The sequence below is a fragment of the Neolamprologus multifasciatus genome, chromosome 2 (assembly GCF_963576455.1).
Source record: "Neolamprologus multifasciatus chromosome 2, fNeoMul1.2, whole genome shotgun sequence".
Lineage (NCBI taxonomy): Eukaryota > Metazoa > Chordata > Actinopteri > Cichliformes > Cichlidae > Neolamprologus > Neolamprologus multifasciatus.
The window spans coordinates 20,049,216-20,070,716 of NC_140440.1; the positions used below are offsets into that span (position 1 = coordinate 20,049,216).

A 21,501-nucleotide genomic window follows, 5' to 3' on the forward strand; every position below is an offset into this window, starting at 1 on the left:
AAAAAAGAATTAAAAGAGCGTTTTTAAAAGGGAAAGTCTCAGCAGCAGTGCTGAACTTTACGTTTCTTTATCGTCTGACCAGTTTGTCTATCTCCATGAGCTTCTTCTCCTGTTGGTGGACCTGTGTGTTTTTGATATCCAGCACCACTTTGAGACTTTGTAGCTCCTGCTCCAGATACAGAGTGTGAGGGTCCTTCTGTGAGTGAAAAAAAGTAGAGGGAAATTGCTTAGGATCCTTTATGAAGATAGATAGATAGATAGATAAATAAATAAATAAATAAATAAATAAATAAATAAATAAATAAAACAGACCATATATGGGTGGGGCGGTGGTTAATGAAGCACTCCATTGCTGATCATGTGTCATTTTATTAAACTGCTGCTCGTGCTATTTTTTTCTGAATAAGTGTATTAATAACAAATATGGAGTGATGGGTAATGTGAGGTAGTTAGCCTAAATAACTATGCTGGGGGACAATACAGAGTACAGTTAGAGCCACTTTACATTAATGAGGAGTGGCGGCCTTAATGTACAACAGCACTGCAGGAAAATTAATTCTGGGCGGGGGAATCTAGTGCATATGTAGCAGAAGTCAACTCATTTCAATTCACACCTATTCATACAGTAGAGAAGAGTTAATGAGGGTTAATTACTGAACAAACAACTCATTGCAGACTCGAGAATGAAATCCTCTAAGAAAATATGAAGACATTTTTGCATCTGTTCCCATTTTATCTTAAATCTATGTTGCACCTTTCATGCTCAGGGGGAAACGACACTAGAGTCACAAGATGCTTCTGTATCAGATCTGAGGTATAATAAGCACAGAGTACCTGACTGTTTTCAGCCAGCTCTTTCCTCTTCCTCTCCTCAGCAGTTAGTCTCTCATTTAGAGCACTATTCTCCAAGGTCAGCTCCTCAATTTGACTCTGTGGATGTACACAACAAAGTCTGAGCAAACCATTACAAAGTAAGCTACAGTCCTGTTGTAAGATGACTTAAAAAAGCAGAAGAGGAAGCTCACAGAGAGAGAAGCTTCAGCATCTTTTAAGGTTTTGTCCAAAGCCTCCAGCTCCTGGTTGTGGACTTTCCTGAGCTCTGAAAGGTTTGCAGATTTCAGTATCACAAAATGAAATGAACACAATGAAAATGCATGGAATAAAAACAAAGACAAATGTTCCAATATTTAATGCCTGCATTATGCAGGTGATGAATATATTTGGATTGTTCTCTCGCCTTCCAGTGACATCTCATACTGCTGTTTAACACACTGCAGCTGTTCTTCATGGCTTTTCTCAAGGTCCAACTTCATGGCTTCATGATTTGCTTTAAGCTCTTCAATCTTTAAACAGAACAAAAGTCAGCTAATTTTCCCCACAGGATTAAAAAAAATTGACTACTAGACAATGTAGGCTGTAAATCATCTTAAAATTTCCCAAAATAAGAATCAGAAGGTGCTGTAGAGACAAACCTGCTGCTGCATGACAGTTTTGGACTTGTCTGCCTCTTCCTGGTAGGCACGGTGAACTTTGTCCCTCTCAGCCTGGTAGTAGGCCTGCAGCCTCTGCTCCAGCTCAGCCAGGTCATTACGGTGCTGTTCCTGAAGTTTGTGCAGTGCATCCTCCAGAGCAACACGCAACTCCTCATTCTCCTTCTCCAGACGCTCAGATGAATGAACAGAGGAAACTGGAAGGATAAAGTTTTATCTTGGTGAAAGCTGACAGCTTGCATTGTATTCAGCTACTCTGTTTATTAAATATCAGTCTGTACAGCTGCAAAGTCAGAGGAAAATTTTCATTAGTAACTGTAAGAAATCTGATGTGTCCTCTAATAAAAGCCTTTTTAGCAAAGTCCTCGTTGATGCGAACATGTGTCACCAAATGCTCTCCAAAAAGGAATGGAAAAACTGACTTTCAAGGGGAGGTGCCTGCACACTTGAGTGCTGATGCCAGCTACACTGCATGTCATTTCCAGACACAAGAAGAAATAGAAATGAGTCCAAATTCTTTCACAACATCTCAAGACAGATTTCTTAAACCATTTCCAAGATGATCACTGGCCATTTTATCCTTTATTTGCCATTGATGGCTTTTGTTTTCCATCTCCAAATCAGCCTGACAAGTTCCAAACTGTTTCCACTGACAAGTGTTTATATCTGGGCTGAAGTGGGTGAGAGAAGCAAACTCCATAAACTGTCTGCAGCTCAAGTGTCTGTGCACAAACAGTGCAAATATCTGTCAGCTGGCAGGTCAGTCAGTACACTACAGAGAGACTGCGATAGTGTTAAGACAGTTATGAAGAACAAAAACTTCTTCCATGTCAAACAGACTGTGCTCCTCTAAAATCAGAATACTTTAATAGTTCCTAAGGAAGTGATGTGGGTTACAGTTGATCCAAAACAAGAGTAACAGACTGAACCAAATAATACAATAATGTATTATTTATTGTACAATTAACACTAATAAGGATGACAAAAAAAACCCTCAAACATTCAGGACTTGCAACTATGTGCACCTGCAGCAGTGGCTGTCAACATCTGGCTGAATCCAGATGTTGCTCTGTAGTGACACATGTGTGGCAGGTACAATTTGATGTTCTCAGCATGTCACTGCACAGTGAATGTTTGTAGATCATTTCCAAACAAAATGTAATCTCCCAAACCACATGAAAAAAAAAAAAAAAAAATAGAAAAAGGAAAGTCAAGGAATTACATTTCATTGCCTGAGAATGAGGAGCCGCCTTATTCAGAGTGGAATAATGGCAACAGATCCAGGAAGAGATGACAAGCAAAAGAAGGGACAATCTATCAGGCTTTGGCACGTATAGTTCAACAAAGAGAAGCAAAGCATTTTGCAGTCATGTGACTTTAATGTCCAAACCCCTCCACATAAAACACCTTGTGGCTCATAGAGTTTGGGTGAGATGGAGTTTGGAAGCAATGCAAAAATACCATCAACAAATTGCTCCTCGGATAAATAGAGAATCTGTAAAGTACACATACAAGGAAATTAACTAAAAGAGAGACAATATTCCTAAAATAATTCCAACAACTTCACACATCCAAACAAGTTTACAAAAATTCCTGAGGTGAATGTAGCTTCCCAGAAATGAAGAATGTGTTTCAGTGCAAATACAACAGTGCTCAGAATATAAGAGCAGTCATGTGGAAGTCCCGCGCCTGTGAGGGAGGGGCCACAGTACTACTGCTGCCTGAGGTAAAAGAGATAAAGGCTGGTGTGTGAGCTATGTTTGAGTGTGCTCAGGCCTGTTTGACAGCACTTAAGCTGGACATAAAACATGGATCACTCTCTCCAAGAATTCACAAGGCCTCATGTGGTGTGGCATTCCACCAGCCCCTCCTGTGTGGGTTCAGAGGTCAGACTGCCACGCTGTGGGAAATGGAAATCACTAACAAAAAAAACCTAAACGTAACCAACTACTTGCCTTGGCAACTGATTTTCAGTGGACAAAACAGTTAAGTAAAGAAAGTGCTGCATGGACAGTCTGTGTGGTCAAAGCTTTATCTGCATCTGGAAATGATCATCTTTAGTCATGAAACGCATATAAAAGTTAACCTGTGACCGCAAACAGGGCATGGCATTAAAGATAAAGTCAAATCACCCTTAAAGATTTCCTTAATTTCTACCAACCTGAACAAAAATCTAAACCTAAGGGATTAAAAATAAAAATCCAGACAAAGTAACTAAATGCAAACCCTGCACCAGCAGTGTTTCTTTACACAGCTAAACACTGCAAACACTTAACATGAAGCCAAGGTGACCCAACTTACCCAGCTCTTCTCTAAGATTGACCAGCTCCTGGGACAGCTCCCTGCACTGCTGCGTGGCTTCATCACGCTGCAGGCAAGAAAAACGTAAACAGTCACACACACACACTCGTGCATTTATTTCTGCAGCTTTATTCCAGCACAGTAACAGGACTAAATTGTGACAGTAAAGCCTACAAAAGGGGAAATGCAAGTAATGCAATCATCCAATTACTGCAGTTTTCCTACTAAAATACTGCATTTGAAATACACACAAAAACCACCAAGAGCAGCAGCAGCCACAACAACAACAACCACCACCACCACCAGCAAACGCAGGTGGTGGTGGTGGTGGAAACAAGAAAAAGCCAGAACAAGTGATACTGAGAGGAACTGAAAAAAGAAAAAGAAAAGAGAGAAGAAACTCCCTTACTTCTCTCTTTCTGAGTCAGTTTTGCAGTGGAAAGGCTGTGCTGTAGCTGCAGTGCTCCTGCTAGACTTCAAACTGACGCATAGATGATCCAAAAACGGTTTATCTCCTGTCTATTACGTTTCACTTACTGTCCCGATTCACATCAACAACCTGACACTGTGCACAGCACACCGAATACCTGGCATTATTTAATTATGGATATGAGAAAAATCAGGCAAGTAAGACAAGCCAAACATCACCTCACTGATCAGTTTACATTAGCAAATACGTGTTCACCCTGTCCTGCATCTATTCCTCACTGCAGAGTGGAACAATGTAGAAGCTAGTTACCCTCTCTGCAGTGCAGGGAGCACTAAGGCATGCTTTGCTGCCAGAACAGCCCATTGTCCAGCCTCAGCCAGAGGCTTGGGTACTGGAGTCCCCCCCCCTGCGTACTCCAGGACAGACAGTGGTCCAGGTGGGCACGCCACCTCCTCCCAGACTGCTCTGACTACATCTGAGGCAGGACTGAAAAAGCCGCTTCCCTGGCTGTGGTGAGTGACTGCAGAGTGCATTACCGTATTCCATCTAAAATAACAGAAGGGGCAGGCTACAGTGTGCATGAGAACAGCCTCCTCAGTGAGGTGAGGTCACTTTAAGACAGCAGTAAAGGCAGCCGGAGAGGAGCAAACAGATAAATTCTTCAGAGCTGTCTGACATCAGGCTGCTGGAGCAGGACTTGTGCTGTGCAGTGACCTACCCATGGGATACATGGAGAGGCTTCATTACCACCATCCCCCACTACTCATCCAAACAGATTAAATCACCCCTCTGCACAATTATATTACATCCTGCTGTAGAGCTACAGGCTGCACAGGCACCGTCTTTCTACAAGGCGATGATACGATGCTGTGACAGAGGAAATTTCCAGCTTCTGTGTGAGCAACACGATTTATGTTCACTGACTGTAAATCGTGTTGCTCACCAGCATTCAAATATTATTTGTTCACTAGCTGGCAGTATAGAAAATGTCTACAGTTCAACTTGTTTTCCTCTTTGAATTCAGTTCCCATCAACTACAATGCAGCAGTGCCCTTTTATTCTTCTTTATTCACATGATTTTCACCCAGAAATTGAACAACAACAAAAACCCCAACTTGCTACCATGCAGCCCTACAGTGTAAGCAAAAAATCTCCTTCATTATCCAAAATACAGATTGTTTTGTTAGGCAGTGGATGCTTTCGCTAATTTAATTTGATATCATTACTCAGCACAAGCCTCTGCACTGCACAACTCTTATAGCCTAATCCAGAGAGGAGAAATGTCCCTCGTGTATACAACTATGATCCATGTCAGGTGTAGGATGACATGAAGCTCAACTGAGACCATGACTGATGTAGATCACGTTCCTGTCTCCTGGAAATATTGAGACTTAACAAGCAAACAGAGCATAAATAATTTTTTTAAATAAATAGCTAAATAAATAAAGGTCGTATTTTTGATTTTTTGTAATGTGCTTCCATTTCTGTGCTAAGAGGAAACCAGTCTTATAGCATTTCTTTTTCACCCTGTCAAAACAACAGTCTGGTGGGGAAAGTGTTAAGAGAAGGCATGGCAAACACCCCATCCAAACAGATGATAAGAAACAGTCCTCGCTTAGCGTTTGGCTGCTGTTCATAACCATATTAAGTCAACAGCTGGGGCATTCTCACAGTGTCAGGGCCAGGTCCAGCTAGCTATTCTAGGTATGATCAGTGACCACCAGATTTCAAAGCGTAACACATCTGAACATTAATACACCCGACATCCAAAAATCACTAGATCTGTATCTCACAACCTCAGTGACTTCAGATTACATATAAAAGGCAAGTCCCTGCGTCTGATATACAGCAAGCATTAGCATTAAATAGTATCATCCTATAGGGGTAGCAAAAAGAAGCAGGACATGCAATAGTTTAAACTGACTCAGTGGGAGGAGACTTTTGTATCCTAGAGGAACGAGCGTGTTTTTAATATTTGTTGATGCATTCAGTTTCACAACCCAGCCGTCCAAACAGAGGGGAATAAGGCAAAGATCAGTGACACAACATCACACACTGTGCCTTATACCAGCTGTCACATTACATCACATGACACAAGCAGCGACTTAAACGCATTCTGCTCCAAATGTCTTCCTCATGACTGCACTGAGACCGCATGGAAAAAAAAAAAATCTGTTATGTTTTCATGTAAACAAAAAAAAAAGTTTTGATTTAAAAATATTCACAAGCTACTAAAATAAATATATAAAAATCAATTTGAAGCCAATTTCTAGTGCTCATCACCAGGTGGACCACATCCATTGTCAGGGTTAAAATTCTGGCTAGACTGAGGGTGTCCAGTGAATCAGCTTCTCAGATACAAACTAATAATAAATAAATAATGATCATTTAAATTCAATCTTTATAACTTAACTGTGCTACTGGACACTGGCCTTTCAAACTAAGTGAACCGAAAGAGTTTTAGCCATTTTGTGGGAGCATGGGGTAAGTAGGGAGAAAGAAATGATGAGAGGCAGTGGTGGGAAAAGCCTGAAAAGTTTGGTGTTGGACACCTGCACCAAACTGACTCCACCCTGAATAAGGAAAGGCATAACTCCATACTTCAGGAACATGCTCCACCTTCTGGCTTTTATTTCTGTGGGGAAGAATTCATACTGCAGATCAGTAAGAACTAGAAGATGTTTCCACAAACTAGCAGATAAACTTCAGACATTATCCAAAGTAATGAAAATTAATTCAGGGGGAAATAATGTGCAGTAAACCACACAAGCTTTTAAAGAAGTTATTGCTGTTTTTTTTTGATTGGTTGGAATGATGAATCATGTTAAATGGAGACAAAAATGTTCCCTAGACTCGAGTCCTCTGAGGTTTCTCTTGGCCAAATATGAACTCTGTCGTAACTGCAGTAATGATAAATTTGTCTGGTGTCAAAATCTGGAGTAAGGCAGAAGTAAAAGCAGTTGCTGAAATTAAGGCCAAAGGAGGAATAACTTCAAAGGTGACTGCGTGCATTACAGCTGAGAGAAGCAGTGGCTTCGTTTTCTGAAAATACTGTTAGCTGCAGAGCGCCCTAACTACACCACAACAAACAGAGCTTACAGCACCGGGGTGCTAAATGAAGATTTACAGACACGAACATATCAGCGTCTGACCACTGCAAAACACAAAGTGGCCAGGAGAGAACAATCCTACCAGACCAGACTTTTTGCCACTGATGCATAACACATGATGTAATCAAACAAGGGCATTACTGAATCAACCCGGAGAGCTGAAACACTGTCCTGTAGATAGTACTTCTTCTCTTTAAGAACACATGGATTCAAACAAAGAAACAATTTCACTCACATTATCTACATAGTTTTGCTCTGACAACAACTAAATAAGGCAGTTTGATGGTTGGGTGGAGTACGACTATTAGGATAGATGTGCAAAAGCCCTGCAGTAACCATAACTATGAGCCTAGAAGCTAGAGAAGCATAAAAGCAAGTTTAAACATACATATTTAAGTGCAAAGCAAGTCATGCTTGGCTACCTGTACAACCTATGAACTCATTTACAGCTACACATAAGACATTTGTTTTAAAGGGGAGACTTTTGGGATGCAGCCACACCTACAACTATTACACACCAAAACAAAAGACAACAGCAGGACTGTTTAATACTGGACAACATCCCAGTATATCCTTGTTCAACCTCTCACACATTCAGTCCCCGTGCTGTTCCTGGAAACAGTAATGCCATTAAGTTTCCCCTCTGTCAGAACGCACGATGTGATGTTACAACACTTGTAGTTATGATTCAAGCACAATGGACTCGTGTATGTGTAGAAAAATTATTAGCTTAATACAGGGGTGTCCAAACTTTTTTCACTGAGGGCCACATACATAAAAATATAGGAGGGGCTGGGCCACTTAATAGAAATTAGGTATATAACCTTAACTTTAGTGTTAGAAAGTTAGAAAAAAGTTAGAAAAATCACTTAAAAGTGGTCAAATATGTTATATTGGTGAATATAATTAAAGACAAAACTGCCTTCATCACAGATCTTTATTGATTTATTCGGAAAAGGCTTTGGTAGCTCATTCTCACAACAGCAGCCTCAGATTTCTTCTTGGACATAAGATTTACAGCACAGAGGGGACAGCACAATAAAGGGGAAAATGGGACGGGTACATTTCAAGCTTGTTATTTAAGTTATTAGGCTTAGCAACACACCTATTAACGTTCGTTTGAAACCGTTATCAACATTAACAGACTGAACTAGACTTAATAACAGGCGTCCGTATAATTTTAGTAAATTATTCTGGTGAATATCAGCTGCGCTGGGTATGTAAAACGGGCCATCCAGCTGCGGTGCTGATCGCCACTCGTGGCAAAAATCCGGACAAATGTCACTTGATCAAGGTGCAAATCTGCATCAGATGAGATCAGCGGACTGCGTGTGCGCGCGCTGTGCACAGCGGTGTGTACTCTGTGTGTTAACAAGAAAAACGCATATAAAGAAAGTGGTGCGCAAAAACAGGGTAGTGACAGAATTGATGCGCATTATTGATATTTGAAGCATAGGTACCTGCACGTGCATGCTTATTAACACACGGGTAGTGTGGAATATATTTTTTACTCATCTAAAGCGCTCGTGCTCTCGTCCACTCCCCGCAAAAAAATTAGCAGCTGTGCGGTGTCTGTGGCATCGGTGCTCTCGTCGCATGCGATGGAGTAAAAATCAAAAGCAAAGCTTTATCAGACAGTTGCAGTTTAATGTTGGCTGACGAGTCTTCAATGCGTCGCACAACTGGATTTCTGGACATGCTGACGTTGTTGAAGTCCTGCACTTTTTCCGGGCACATTATTTCGGTGACTTTAACGAGGCCGTGTTTTATGAGGTCTCCATCTGAAAAAGGCTTGCCATGTCTTACCATGAGTTGGGCGACCTCATAGATGGCTATTGGAGCCTTTTCCTGGATAATTTGAGCACGAAAAAAAAAAAAATACTGTTGCTGACCCTGCAGGAGAGCTACCCTTTGCTTTAATTTCTGCTCTCGCTCAGCACCAGTGTAGGATGCATAGGCCTGATGTTTGGTTTCATAATGACATCGTACATTATACTCTTTCATAACTGCCACAGTTTCAGTGCAGATCAAACAGACACACTTCCCCTCGAGTTCTTTGAAGAAATATTCACTCTCCCACCGTGTCTGAAATTTTCTGCACTCACTTTTCTACCTTTCGCTTCTTTGGTTCTGCCATGTTTAGTAACTTGGGGGTAAATTTCTTCTGTGATTGTCCTTTTTGGTGGAGCAACTGCCTTGATCAACAGCAGCTCCCCCTGGTGTTAATGCTAAGAAGTGCAATACACTCCAGCAAAAGCTGAAGTGCAGGCCATATTATATTCTATTTATAAAATTACTTGCGGGCCAATTAAAAATGGACCGCGGGCCAACGGACTTTGGACACCCCTGGCTTAATATAAAGAGCAATATTTTTTTATGTGTTTTACTGGAACGTCAAACTCACTGCTCGACAACATTAGTTTCTACTCTGAACAGATGATCATAAGAAACTACTGTGAGCCGAACTCACTGAACTTGGTTAATGATTGCCATGTCTCAAAACGAACCAAATGTGTGTCATAAAATATACTTTAAACTGCAAATGAAAGTGTTTTTATGAAATAAATCAATTCTTACCCCAGTCAATGTTTGCTTCAAGACTATGGAGAGTGCTTCAAATCTACAGTTACTGGCTCTCAGGAGTCCTTTGAGCTGCTGGACGTTCTGGTTTATTCTGTCAACTTCTGTAAGACTCGCAGGCACTGCATCCTGAGGCCTGTTGCTCTGCTGCTGTTGTGATGCTTGCTGTTGAGGGTGTTGTTGGTGGGTGCCAGCTTTGGATTTGTTCTTGTCCACTGTGGGAAAAAAATAAAATAAATAAGGACTTTAGTGTCATGACAACCCCGATCATCAACAAACTCCCCTCCATAATCACTGCAGGTGGTCTGACAATACAGTACAAATCACGACACTCATGTCAGGCGCACATTTGCAACAAGGCCTGAGTCAAAGCACTTATGCATGCATCTGTCCAATCAGGCAGTCTGATGAATCCCAGTGCTGCTCCTCTGATGGCCCCGAAGGGAAAAAAGAAAAAAAATAGATTCACTGAATACAATTAGATTTTAGTCTAGTGCTCTGCAGGCACTGGTCTCCAAGGACAGCTTATTTTAGTAAGGCCAGCGTTGATTTACATACATCACTGATATGCAACAGCTACCATCAGTTCACATCGTTTCCTCTACTATAACAGAGGAACACCTGACTGAAAATTTCACTACACATGCTGTTTAGGGGGAGGAAAAAAAAAAAAAAAGAAGAAAGAAAAGCTCCAACATCAATTACAATGATACTAATGGACATGTTTATATATCATGTCCATAGTACATAGTACTGAAAATAGCCTGAGACATATCAGGAATCCCAGCTTTAATGACTGGAATATACTGCTACTACATGCAGCTGCCTGTGGGACTCATTACTCTGGGACTAATTATCACCTTTCAGCGGTAAGCCTCCCTCAAGTTGATGTTTAGACATTGAACAATAGTCATGAAAGTCAGTATAGTTGACCTTTTGGATATACATTTTTGAATTAAGTCACATTGATCTTGTACATGTATGTAAGAGTGTCATTTTTGAGCCAAATTAAACATTGTGATAGCAACTTATTTATTAATCAAATTTTGGAGGGATGAAATCGAAGCAATCTTGCTCTGAGAAACTAGAGTTATATAAAAACAGATTCATCATTCTGCAGCCATAAAATGTTGGCGTCATACAGACAGACTTGAGTTTTCAAAGCTCTGTATCCGGATGTGCAGCTTACTTTACGGCTGCCAGAGTAAACTGTTCAGCACGAGCGTCGGGCACAGCCTTTAAGACAAACAAAATGCCTGTCTTGTTCTGCAACAACTACATGTGTTACAACTGTTAAGACATACTGCACCATGTGTGCTGATTTAGCTCAGTGCGTTGAGCGGGCGACCACATGCCATACGGCTGAGAGCGGTCGGCCCGGGTTTGAGTCCGACCTGCGGCCTTTTGCTGCATGTCTTTGCCTCTCTCTCTCTGCCCCTGCTTTCCTGTCCTTTCTTCACTGAGGCTATCAAATAGCCAAAAAAAAAAAAAAAAAAAAAAAATAGGACATACTGCATCATTCACGGTAAGATTCTAAATATTTCGATGTTTGGTTAGCAATTGTCACCATCGTGTAGCTGGAACCACAAGACTTGTGATCCTGACTAAGTTATGTTTAACTTAGTCAGACTAATGTTTGGGACTCAGATGATTCAAGACCATTCAAACATTTTTCCTGAAATAATGAAAATATGTAGTTAAAAACCCCAACACGTTTTTAAATTTCCAAGCTTTTGTTTTCAGTTTTAACGTCTTACAAACGGCAGCTGTGGCTACAACTGTAGCTGCCTCCACCAGTGTGTGAATGTGAGAGTGAATGAATAGTGGTATTGTAAAGCGCTTTGAGGGGTCCCAAAAAGCGCTATATAAATGCAATCCATTATTATTATTACTATTACTACTACAAACATTCCGGCCATTTGAATTACATGCAACAGACTTCAATGTCTACACTCTTTTTTTGTAAACAAAGCTAAAACATGAAACACTTTTTGGCTAAGTATTTCAATATGGATTTTGTTCATAGTTCTGATATTTTTTTAATGTTGTACTAAATTGAATTGGAACTCTAGAAGTGTTTTGCAATGCTTTTCACAAACCTAGCAGAGGTTTGTTTGAATTACAACGCCCTCTGCTGGCTGGAAACTAGAACAAATAGAGAACATCTCAACTTCACCAACATGTTATATAAACGTGCTTGTGTAGAAGAGAAAGAAAAAAAGATTTTCTACTGTATCATATGCTTCATACATTTACACATTTCAGGCTGTAAAACTATGCTTCAGTGAAGCATTCACTTTTCTCCTGTGATGATGACCCAGTGTAACACTAATACAAACTCAAAACATTAATTAAATATTCAAGCATTAACGTATTGTCAGCGAGTCACTATTAAACCTTTCTACAATGCTTTAAAAGCATCGTGTCACTTTTGCTTTACATAAACACACAAATCTGCACCCACATGACATTTAATTTCCTTTACATAAGCACATAATCGCCTTCTTTGTCTACTGCTCCATGGCAACACAGGACTTACAGCTATTCTCATCCAAGTGTCTAAATACAAAATAATGACAAGCTTCTCATTTCACTTCAGACTCAAAGAAGAATAACTGTACCACTCTAACTTCTATACTTAAACAGAGAGATTTAATGACTCCACAGCATTGTGCTCTGCTGGTGTGAGGAGATATCACATCATAGCACAAAGCATGATGGATGATGAGACCCCTCACAATCAGGGGCTTGTTACAGTTCTTGGCTAATACAGTAAGGGGCACAACTCTAATAGTATGATAATGAATGAAAAATGCACGAGTTTTAATACTTGTGAATCAGTGATACAGTAGCAGATTAGAACTTAAAAAAAGAAATAATACAATTTAATTACTAGAAGGATACAAAATGCTTCCAAAATTGCTTCATAAAACAAATTTACCACATTTGAGAAAAAACAAACAAACAAACAAACAAACAAACAAAAAAAAACCATACAAAAGCTTTAAGCAAACATGCAGTTCTACAATTGCAGCAAGACTGCCATGGAGTCACTTAGACATAAATAACCAAAATAACCCTGGCACATTTGACTGAAAAAAGAGTCATAGAAATCCCAGGAAGCATGAAAGGGAAGTGGGACATTTGGATACATAATCAACGCTTGAAGATAATATAAACAAACACTAAATGTCAAAGACTATTACAGTTTTTGATTAAATTATTCTTCAATTTTTCCACTCCTAGCATACTTCAGCCCATGGTCACATGCTTTGGAGCCATCTGTATTGCCAATGAATATAGCTAAAATGGATTTCATAAACTGACACCACAGATCTACTTGAAAGGCAAACTGATTGGCTTAAATACAACAGCACAAAATGTCATAATAACACTGACAACAATATTTAACACCAAAACAACTGACAGACCTGCTTGGAAAACCACAGTATTCTTCCTGCATCCTGAGAGCAGCTGAATATTTCGGAGTAAACCTTTGGCTGTCAGACGCACGTGGATGTTGGACAAGGAGAGCTTCGGAGACCATAACATCTCAAAAACAATGCAAAAGAACCAAAGTCGTCAGCTAACAATTTGATTTAAAAATCAAAAACCCGTTTCACGATTCAGATGGTTGGTGCTGGCTAAGGACCACGAGCTGTGGTGCCTCTCAGTACATCATGCCTCAGGTAACAGCAGCAATGATGAGGTCTGATGGAAAATTACTAAATAAATCAATAAAAAGCAGTAGTAACAGCTACTCCACTGAGATGGCCTTGAAAAAAGTGAGGGCACCCAGTTCGGCATGGCAGAAGTCCCAACTCAAAATCTAATTTCCAGCTGTGAACAGTACAGGGTCAAAGCCTGGCCATTGGTCGTGGCACAGTCTGAAAGATGTGATAAGGGCAGAATGGGGGGGGGGGGGGGGGGGGGGGGAAGCAAAAATCTCTTAATCCTCTGTAATGTCAGCCGTCAGCTTTGCACAAATCTCCCAAAGTAAAGCAGCATCTCCAAGCTGGATGATGGCGGTGCTGTAGCACTGCCAGGATGCCAGGGGAGAGAGTAGAGGGGGTGGGGCTAGGAAGCAGAAAAACGGGTGGGAGGAGCAAGCATGAGAACATCAGCCAATGGGAATTTGAAGTTGCCAAGGCATTACTCCATTTCCCTGTGTCCCTGGCAGTCGGATAGTAATAGATAACAGGAAGCTCATGGCAAGGTCAGTATGATGACAAATCAGGTTTAATTTAATGTGTGCTCCAGTTTAGCTTCTGCTCAAAGACACAATCCACTGACACCATAAAAGACAGCAAGAGATGAGAAGCCCTGAAATTTCAAGCACTGCGTATGAATCACAGCGAGCAACTCTCAAGTTAAAAGCTGGGTTGACTAATATGCCACACGTTCCTCGCAGCAGTGGAAATATGAAATTGTTAGTCATTAGTAGACAGCACACTAGCTTGTCTGCACAATTTGTTTGCCTGGTCTACGTTGTATTTATACTTACATATAGATTTCTTTAAATAGCAGCTAGATCAGTCGATAAGGCATGAGTGAGGACTGCTGTCCTAGGGGTGAGGAGGTCAATTATTAGAGAGAGGCTCAGAGTGGAGCTGCTACTGTTTCATATTGTAAGGAGTAGGGATGGGTATCGTTTAGGTTTTATCCGATACCGGTGCCAAACCGGTACTTTTGAAACGGTGCCGGTGCTTAAACGGTGCTCAAACCGGTGCTTAAAGAATGGAAAACACAAAAGTGGTCCAAAAACCTCTCATGTTCAGCTGTTTTTTTGTAAAAAGATAACAATGTTAGCCTTTTCTGCAGCTATGGGGCATATATGGTATCATTCTTGGCTGGAAGCAGTGCTTAAACAATGGAAAAAAAACACAAACTTTGTCCAAAAACCTCTCATGTTTAACTGTTTTCCACTTTTTCTTTGGTCATTTTAGCCTTTTTGGCCAGGGTGAAGGGAGTATCTGCAATCAAACAAGAAGACAGCTGCATGTAGCTATGATGGTGTTTGCTGTTCACCTTACATGCATTAATGTAATAACGTGGTTAGCCTACTCAACGTAAATTACACACGAACAACATTAAGCTACTCACGCAGAGAAGAACGGCTGCTGCTGCCATCATCATCCGTCATCATTTCTGCTACACTGGCAGGGCTAGGGGCCAGGACTCTCCTCTTCGGGTTTTTGGGGGATGTTGCTAATTCCGGGTCCGATAACAGGCAACCCACAAGCAGTAGATGTGCTCGGTGTGAGGTCTCGCAGCAAGCTATCAAATACGGCGCATTTCTCGGCTTTAAAAAAAAACACTATGCGTCGCCAGGTGTTTGATCAGATTTGAGGTGTTACCTCCTTTGACAGTATCACAGTATCACCTTAAAGCACTTGTTGCAGGCTGCTGAGTTTGCATCTTTTGCTGTGAAGTACAGCCAGACTTTTGACCGCTTCGCCTTGGACATTTTTAATTTGTAGCTCTGCTCTAAAAGAACGTACGTACCTGGACCCGCCTACTATTCTCGGAAACTTAAAATGATTGGCTAGAATCTAAAGTGTATCATTCCATACCAGTTGGTGGCGGTAATGCACCTTTCAGTTGTTTGCCAACCGCCAATACAAATGTAAGGAAGAAGAAAGTGTATCACAGCTCAGGAAAAAAAGCACCGAAATAAAGCACCGAAATGTGCGCTGCTTTTCGGTCTGGTTACTACCGTTTATGTCAGAACCGGTGCCATCATGGCACCGGATACCGGTACCCATCCCTAGTAAGGAGCCAGCTGAGGTGGCTCAGCCTCTGGGGCATTATGTTCGGGGCATGTACTACTGGGAAAAGGCCCCGGGGTAGAACCAGGGTACCCTGGACAGATATCTCTCTGCTGCCCCGGGAACACTTTGGTGTTTCTCCAAATAAGCTGGATGAGGTGGCTGGGAGAGAGGGAGGCATGCTCCCCCTACGACTCAGTCCCAGACAAACAGAAGCAATTGGATGGATTGATAGTTTAATAGGTCTATACATTTAGAAAATGAAAACTTCATCTGTTGCTGTTATGCTTTAATAGTATATAATGCACTGTGTTAGTTTTGGTCCGCCACACTATCAAATGGAACAAAACCTACATCAAGCCGATGTTTAGTTTAAACTTAGAAAATACAAACAAGGGCTTTAAAAATTCTGTAAAATACAGAGAGAATAAAACGAGTCTTACCAGATCCAACCAGCGTTGATCGAGCAAGTTTTGCAGAAGCTGTCTTTAACAGAGGACCAATTATAGAATTTGATGCTCCTTTTCCAGTGGAAGCAGCAGGCTTGTTTACCGTAGACAAAGCTGTTACAAGCAAAAGATCCAGGAGAGAAAAGAGGCTGGAGTTAATCTGACCCATAATGAAGGTGACACACTGCCTGCTGAGTGAATGACAACTGTGAAACAGAAAACTAGTTTGAGGAGGAGGAGACAATTTAATTTAATCAAGACTAAACAGTGCTTATCAAGCATCGTTACCATACTATACAAACTTTAACAGATTAGGTCACATTTATCAAGGTCATTAAAAGATAGATTAAAAAAAATAATGAAAAAGAAATCAATGCCCTGTTCAAAAAGTGATCAATTGTTATTCAAAGAAGGCTTAAATTTAATCACATTTTACAATGAAAGACTGCGATATGTGTGGCATGTGGTAGTGTGATCCTACTTGGTCCAGTGTTTTTCCCAGAGGTCGAGATGAGCCTTGCTTTCAGTACCACAGATTTGAATGGGGTTGCTTTGTGTGAAACTCCTCCAGAAACTGTTGGAGGCATTAGAGACATACTAGTTAAATACCGCAATGCATGTCATGATGTTCTGGAAATTCACTGGGAATTAGTATAACAACCTTCAGCATCACTGGTAGTTTGTCAGAAAGTCATTTGAAGCCATTTAGAGACAAAGAATATTTTAGTTCTAACATGTGCAATGTAGAATGTAACAATGTAAATTAATTATTGGAAGAGTGTATTATAAGGAATGTTGATGACAAAATGACCAAAATAGCAAAAAGAACTGAATCTACAATTTTTAGCACGCCAAACAAACGGTTATGTCATCCAAATTGATAAGATCCCAAACAGTAAATAATTCACCATGGCAACCCCACTAATGAGTCAGCTGCCAGCCCAACTTACTTCTCCACAGATTTCTCTCTTTTCCATTAAATGCAGCTAACAAAGGGATGATGCAAAAGCGATAGGATCCAATGAGCAGGCAGGTCAAGAGTGAGGTCACAGCTGGATGCTGCACTGCCTTGTGCAAGTAAAGAAGAACTGTTGAAAACATGAGCTGGAAATTCCGTCCAGGTGCAGCTTCGAAGCCCAGTGTAGCCAGCCATTGGTTTTCAATCAAAAAACAGAAGAAACGCTCCTTTTAATCCACCTCAGATGGCATCAGTTGTAGTGTATGTCTGCTCTTTCTCCTCCAGGCAACACTGCATGTGAACTAGAGTGGAATAGGAGCCGTTGCCATGACAACCAACAAGGGGGTCCCCGACTTAGACAAATATATTCTCTCAGCCAATCAGAGAGCTCTATGCTGTTGAGGACGCTCACATCAAAACATTGCCCCATCTATTCATGACACATCAGTACATTCTGATTGGCTGTTCAGAACTCCAAAGCAGATAACCCTTACAATGCAGATCATTTTCCCAGTTTCCTGGGGTTCCGTTCATTCATTCAGCTTTATGTTTAACATGTTTCTACATCCTTTCAGAAGAAATCAGAAAAATCTATGTTTAAGATGTCAAGCACCTATAATCATAGCAGAGGTGGAGTATTGCAATCAGAGAAAGACTGCCCAAGGGGAGATTCCAATCCTAGCCAGGGCAAAGTAGGTCATCATCCTAGCCACATGTGTCCTTAAAAACCCTCCAATAAACATCATGGCTAATCCCAGAAATCAGTTCATAACTGTTTTTATACCTTTATATAACAGCATACAGGCACTATTTCTAGAAATAATATCCCATTTCTAAAAGCGACAGAAAATTCTTATTAATCTCACCTTGTGAATTCCCAGAGCTTTGGGATAGCGCATGCTGAACACTGGTTTGAGTAAGGCTCCTAAAAGTCCTGTGTGGTAGTTTACTAACAGGGGTGGACCGAGGACCTATAACAGAGGGCTGAGTGGGAGTCTGAGGAGGTTGTAGTCCATTGACCTGGGGCTCAATGTTGGCTGCTGAGGCAGATCCCAGGGATGGCTCTCCTATTGCCTGTGCTCTCTGACAACCTGGGGAAGGAAATGAGGTTAGACGCATAGACCTCTTTATTAAGGATAAGCTCACTAATACATATAAAGAGTCATGTTCTAGGTATTTTTGATGTGTCAGATCCAGATAAAAATAAGGATATTTTTAAAAGTTAAAGCTAAAACCACATTCAATTGCACAGAAACTAGAATGTGAAAGTGTGACTACTTTCAGTTTTAACAGTCACTGAAACATAAGTTTGGGAACTTTGCAATCTTACCAACTCTAAATATTTAAAAATCAAACAATCCTAACAACAATCCATAAACAAAAAGGCTGTAGCTCAATTTACATTTAAAGCTGTGTGTACAGCTGGAAAATGACAATGTCATGGGTCATGACATTTTACTGTGCTAAAGGTCCAACTGGTTTAAATATTGTCCTCCTTTCAAACCATTGCTAACCTCAAAAACTCCCTTTCCTTCCCCTACTTTCCGGTTTGCAGACCGCTTCCCATCAGATGAACAGTCTCCTTTCCTCAGGATTCATCTAACAATAGCACTGAGTAAGCTGTCCATTTTTGACAAACACCTGAATAATTTGTGACAGACTTTGCTCAATGTCACCCTCTAGTGGAAAGGAAATGTCATGACAACCTAATTCTAGTATGAAAGCACATTGAAAAGTAATGAATTTGCAGTCGTTTCTTCTTGAAGTATTGGGTGAATATTATAAATATTTATCGTCCTGCTTTATCAGTTGGACTACATGCCCTTCCTGGAAAAAAAAGAAAAGAAACTGTGGTGCTTTGAGCCAAAAGGTTAAAAAGGCCTGTTACACAATTCTCTTTACATAACATCGAAAAATCCAGTTAAGAAATCCCTCGGTTCTACTTTTACAAGGCATTGACTGTGGCCTCCTGTCTAGTATTTTAATGCATTTATAGGTGAACTTTGGCTTCCTCAAGACAATAAAGAATAACTTTTAACATTTCTGAACTGTTGCCACAGACCAAGTTCAACATAACAAGTTTAATCAAGCAAACATGGCCCATACCTGTAATGCTCGTCTGCTTGGATTTCCCTACAGCTTTAGGGGTCCTGAATTCATTCATCCCCAGGGATCCCTGTCTCTGCCTGGCTGGCAAAGTGGTTGGTCTGGGACTGGCAGGTGGAGGTTGTGAAAGCGGTGTTCTCCTAGCAAGTCTAGGGGATGGTTGCCAAGGTACACATCTAGTCTTACCATCATCCAAATGAGCTCTTGCTGACTCTGCCTGAAAAGAGAACAATTCTTCACTTAGTCTGCAGGTCTTGTGCATTTGGCCCAGATGGACTACAACACACAAGAAAAAGCCCCCTGTAGCCCCCCCCCGACACTCATACATATTCACCTTCAAAATCAATGCTCCATCTACTCACCACAAGGCTTATTTTCATGGCCTCTCTGGAGGAGTTTTGAGTAGGGTCCTCAGAGTGTACGGCCTGTTTATTCTGGGAAGAGCAGCTCAGGTTCTTTGCTTTGGTTTGTCTCTGGTGGGTCTCAGCTTTAGTAATGTTAAAACTAGGTGAGAACTTTAGAGTTGTTCGCTTCTCCTGAGGTGTCCTGGGCGATGATGACGAACTCTCAGATGAGCAGCGAGGCCATGCCTTGAAGACAGAAGACTTGTCCTGACCCAAAGATGAGCCTGATCTGGGCACAGCTTTGTTTGACACACCCTTCTTTGGAGTTGGATTGGGGCCACTTTTACCCGGGGATTTTTCTAGGGATGAGAAGCTGCTCTGGCTGCAAGCGTGCTGTGCTGAGGTTTCGGATACTTGGCTGGAAGAGGGCCCCTCTGTTTGAGAGCTGGGTTTACAGCACTGGCCTGCTGGGGTTTCTCTGCTCTTGCCCTGGCCATCCACAGCAGTATGCTCACATGACTGTGTCACTGTTAATCCCAAATTAGCAGCTACAGCATCCACTTCTAACTGTCCATCATTAAATATTTTACTGGTGGCAGAATCAGATGTAGTGCTACTTCTTCTCTTGGCAGGAAACCTGCCATTTGGGGTTCTTCTCAGGGATTCAGTACGTTTATTCCCCAAATTAACTTCTGATTGTTTATGTTGTGGCACAGTACCTGGCACTGAGGTTTGCTGTGGATCTCTTGTTACGACTTTGGATTTTACATGACTGAAGTCAGGTTTGGGAAACCTTTTAATTTCTATTTTCTTAGCTTTTCTTGGTGTAGGTGGCAGTCCTGGGTCTAAACATTGTTCATTAGTGACAGATATTTGCTGCTGTTTAACAGGGTGACGTCCTGGGCTGCTCACATTTCTAATGCAAGGAGACGAGGGGAGGCCGTTTATCTTGTTCTCAATGTTTTGCACTGGAGTGGAAGTACAAACACCCTCATCAATTTCCTGCGTATTTGACAGGGTGGACACAAAGGTCTTGCCTTGTTCTGGTGTAAATGCTGCTGAAAATGGGGGCAAAGGTTCTGCTTCAGCACTGGTGCAGTTTGCCTCTCTTCCACAGTCTGGAGAGGTTTCACAGATGAACGTTGTGAAAAGCCCCCGTTCATTCTCATTTGGCAAAGCTACAAAACAATTTGATGTTGCCATTTCATTTTCCTCGTCGAGGAGCTCCTTGTTGTCTGCCTGAATGAAAGTCACACCAAGACAAGGATGGCCTGTGTTCTCCTCTGAGACTCTCTCTGTGGGTTTATTGCAGACGCCCAGAATAGTGGTCGACAGCAGGTTTGATACAGCAGGTGATTCTGGTCGACGTGCAGCTGGAGAGATGGATGATTCCTCCAAGGAAGAGACTAATAAGAGTGACTGGTCCTCCAGACAGAAACTATTGCTCCTCATTACCATTTCCCCAGAGCTCAGAGAGCAGCAGTCATTCTCATTGGATCCCCTCCAGGATGCCCCACATGAACTCTGAGACATTACAGTATTGTTACTTTCATCCCCTCTGTGCCTAAAAAAAGCCTCCACGTCTTCATTGCTCATGAGGCTCAAGTTTTGTTTCCAGAAATTAATGCCATCATTCACAGGTGTGGCAATGAAGGTTTGATTCAAGTTTGAAGTCACACCACAAAAGACATCCCCATGTGTTAAGGTGGTATTGTAAAGGTTATCCACAGGGGAGCCCTGGCTAAGGCGATGTTCCAGTACGTTAATGTCAGCAGAGCTGCTGGCTCCTCTGACATTCATGTATGAAATACTACTGCTGGAGTCAGGTGACACAGGCGTGGATGGGTGAGTCTCAGATGAAAGGATCAGTTTTATGTCACTGTGAGGTGGAGGCACCATGTTCTCTGGTTGGTCACTGGCCATGTTTAAGAATTCTGATGGGATTTTATTTCTTGTGTATCCTAA

General features: G+C 41.4%; 1 protein-coding gene across 1 annotated transcript in view; it reads right to left on the reverse strand.

The window, feature by feature from the left end:
- The window catches only part of mtus1a (microtubule associated tumor suppressor 1a), a 25,071-nt gene extending 3,612 nt beyond the window's left edge, over nucleotides 1-21,459 (reverse strand). The window contains exons 1-12 of the mRNA XM_085175428.1: nucleotides 19,555-21,459; nucleotides 19,193-19,409; nucleotides 17,953-18,177; nucleotides 16,610-16,702; nucleotides 16,123-16,242; nucleotides 9,909-10,126; nucleotides 3,792-3,858; nucleotides 1,473-1,687; nucleotides 1,245-1,343; nucleotides 1,026-1,106; nucleotides 835-930; nucleotides 80-196 (exon numbers count right to left, since the gene is read on the reverse strand). Coding sequence (XP_085031554.1) covers nucleotides 80-196; nucleotides 835-930; nucleotides 1,026-1,106; nucleotides 1,245-1,343; nucleotides 1,473-1,687; nucleotides 3,792-3,858; nucleotides 9,909-10,126; nucleotides 16,123-16,242; nucleotides 16,610-16,702; nucleotides 17,953-18,177; nucleotides 19,193-19,409; nucleotides 19,555-21,459 — 3,453 coding nt within the window. The remainder of the gene's footprint in view (nucleotides 1-79; nucleotides 197-834; nucleotides 931-1,025; nucleotides 1,107-1,244; nucleotides 1,344-1,472; nucleotides 1,688-3,791; nucleotides 3,859-9,908; nucleotides 10,127-16,122; nucleotides 16,243-16,609; nucleotides 16,703-17,952; nucleotides 18,178-19,192; nucleotides 19,410-19,554) is intronic.
- Between the last annotated feature and the right edge of the window lie 42 nt (nucleotides 21,460-21,501).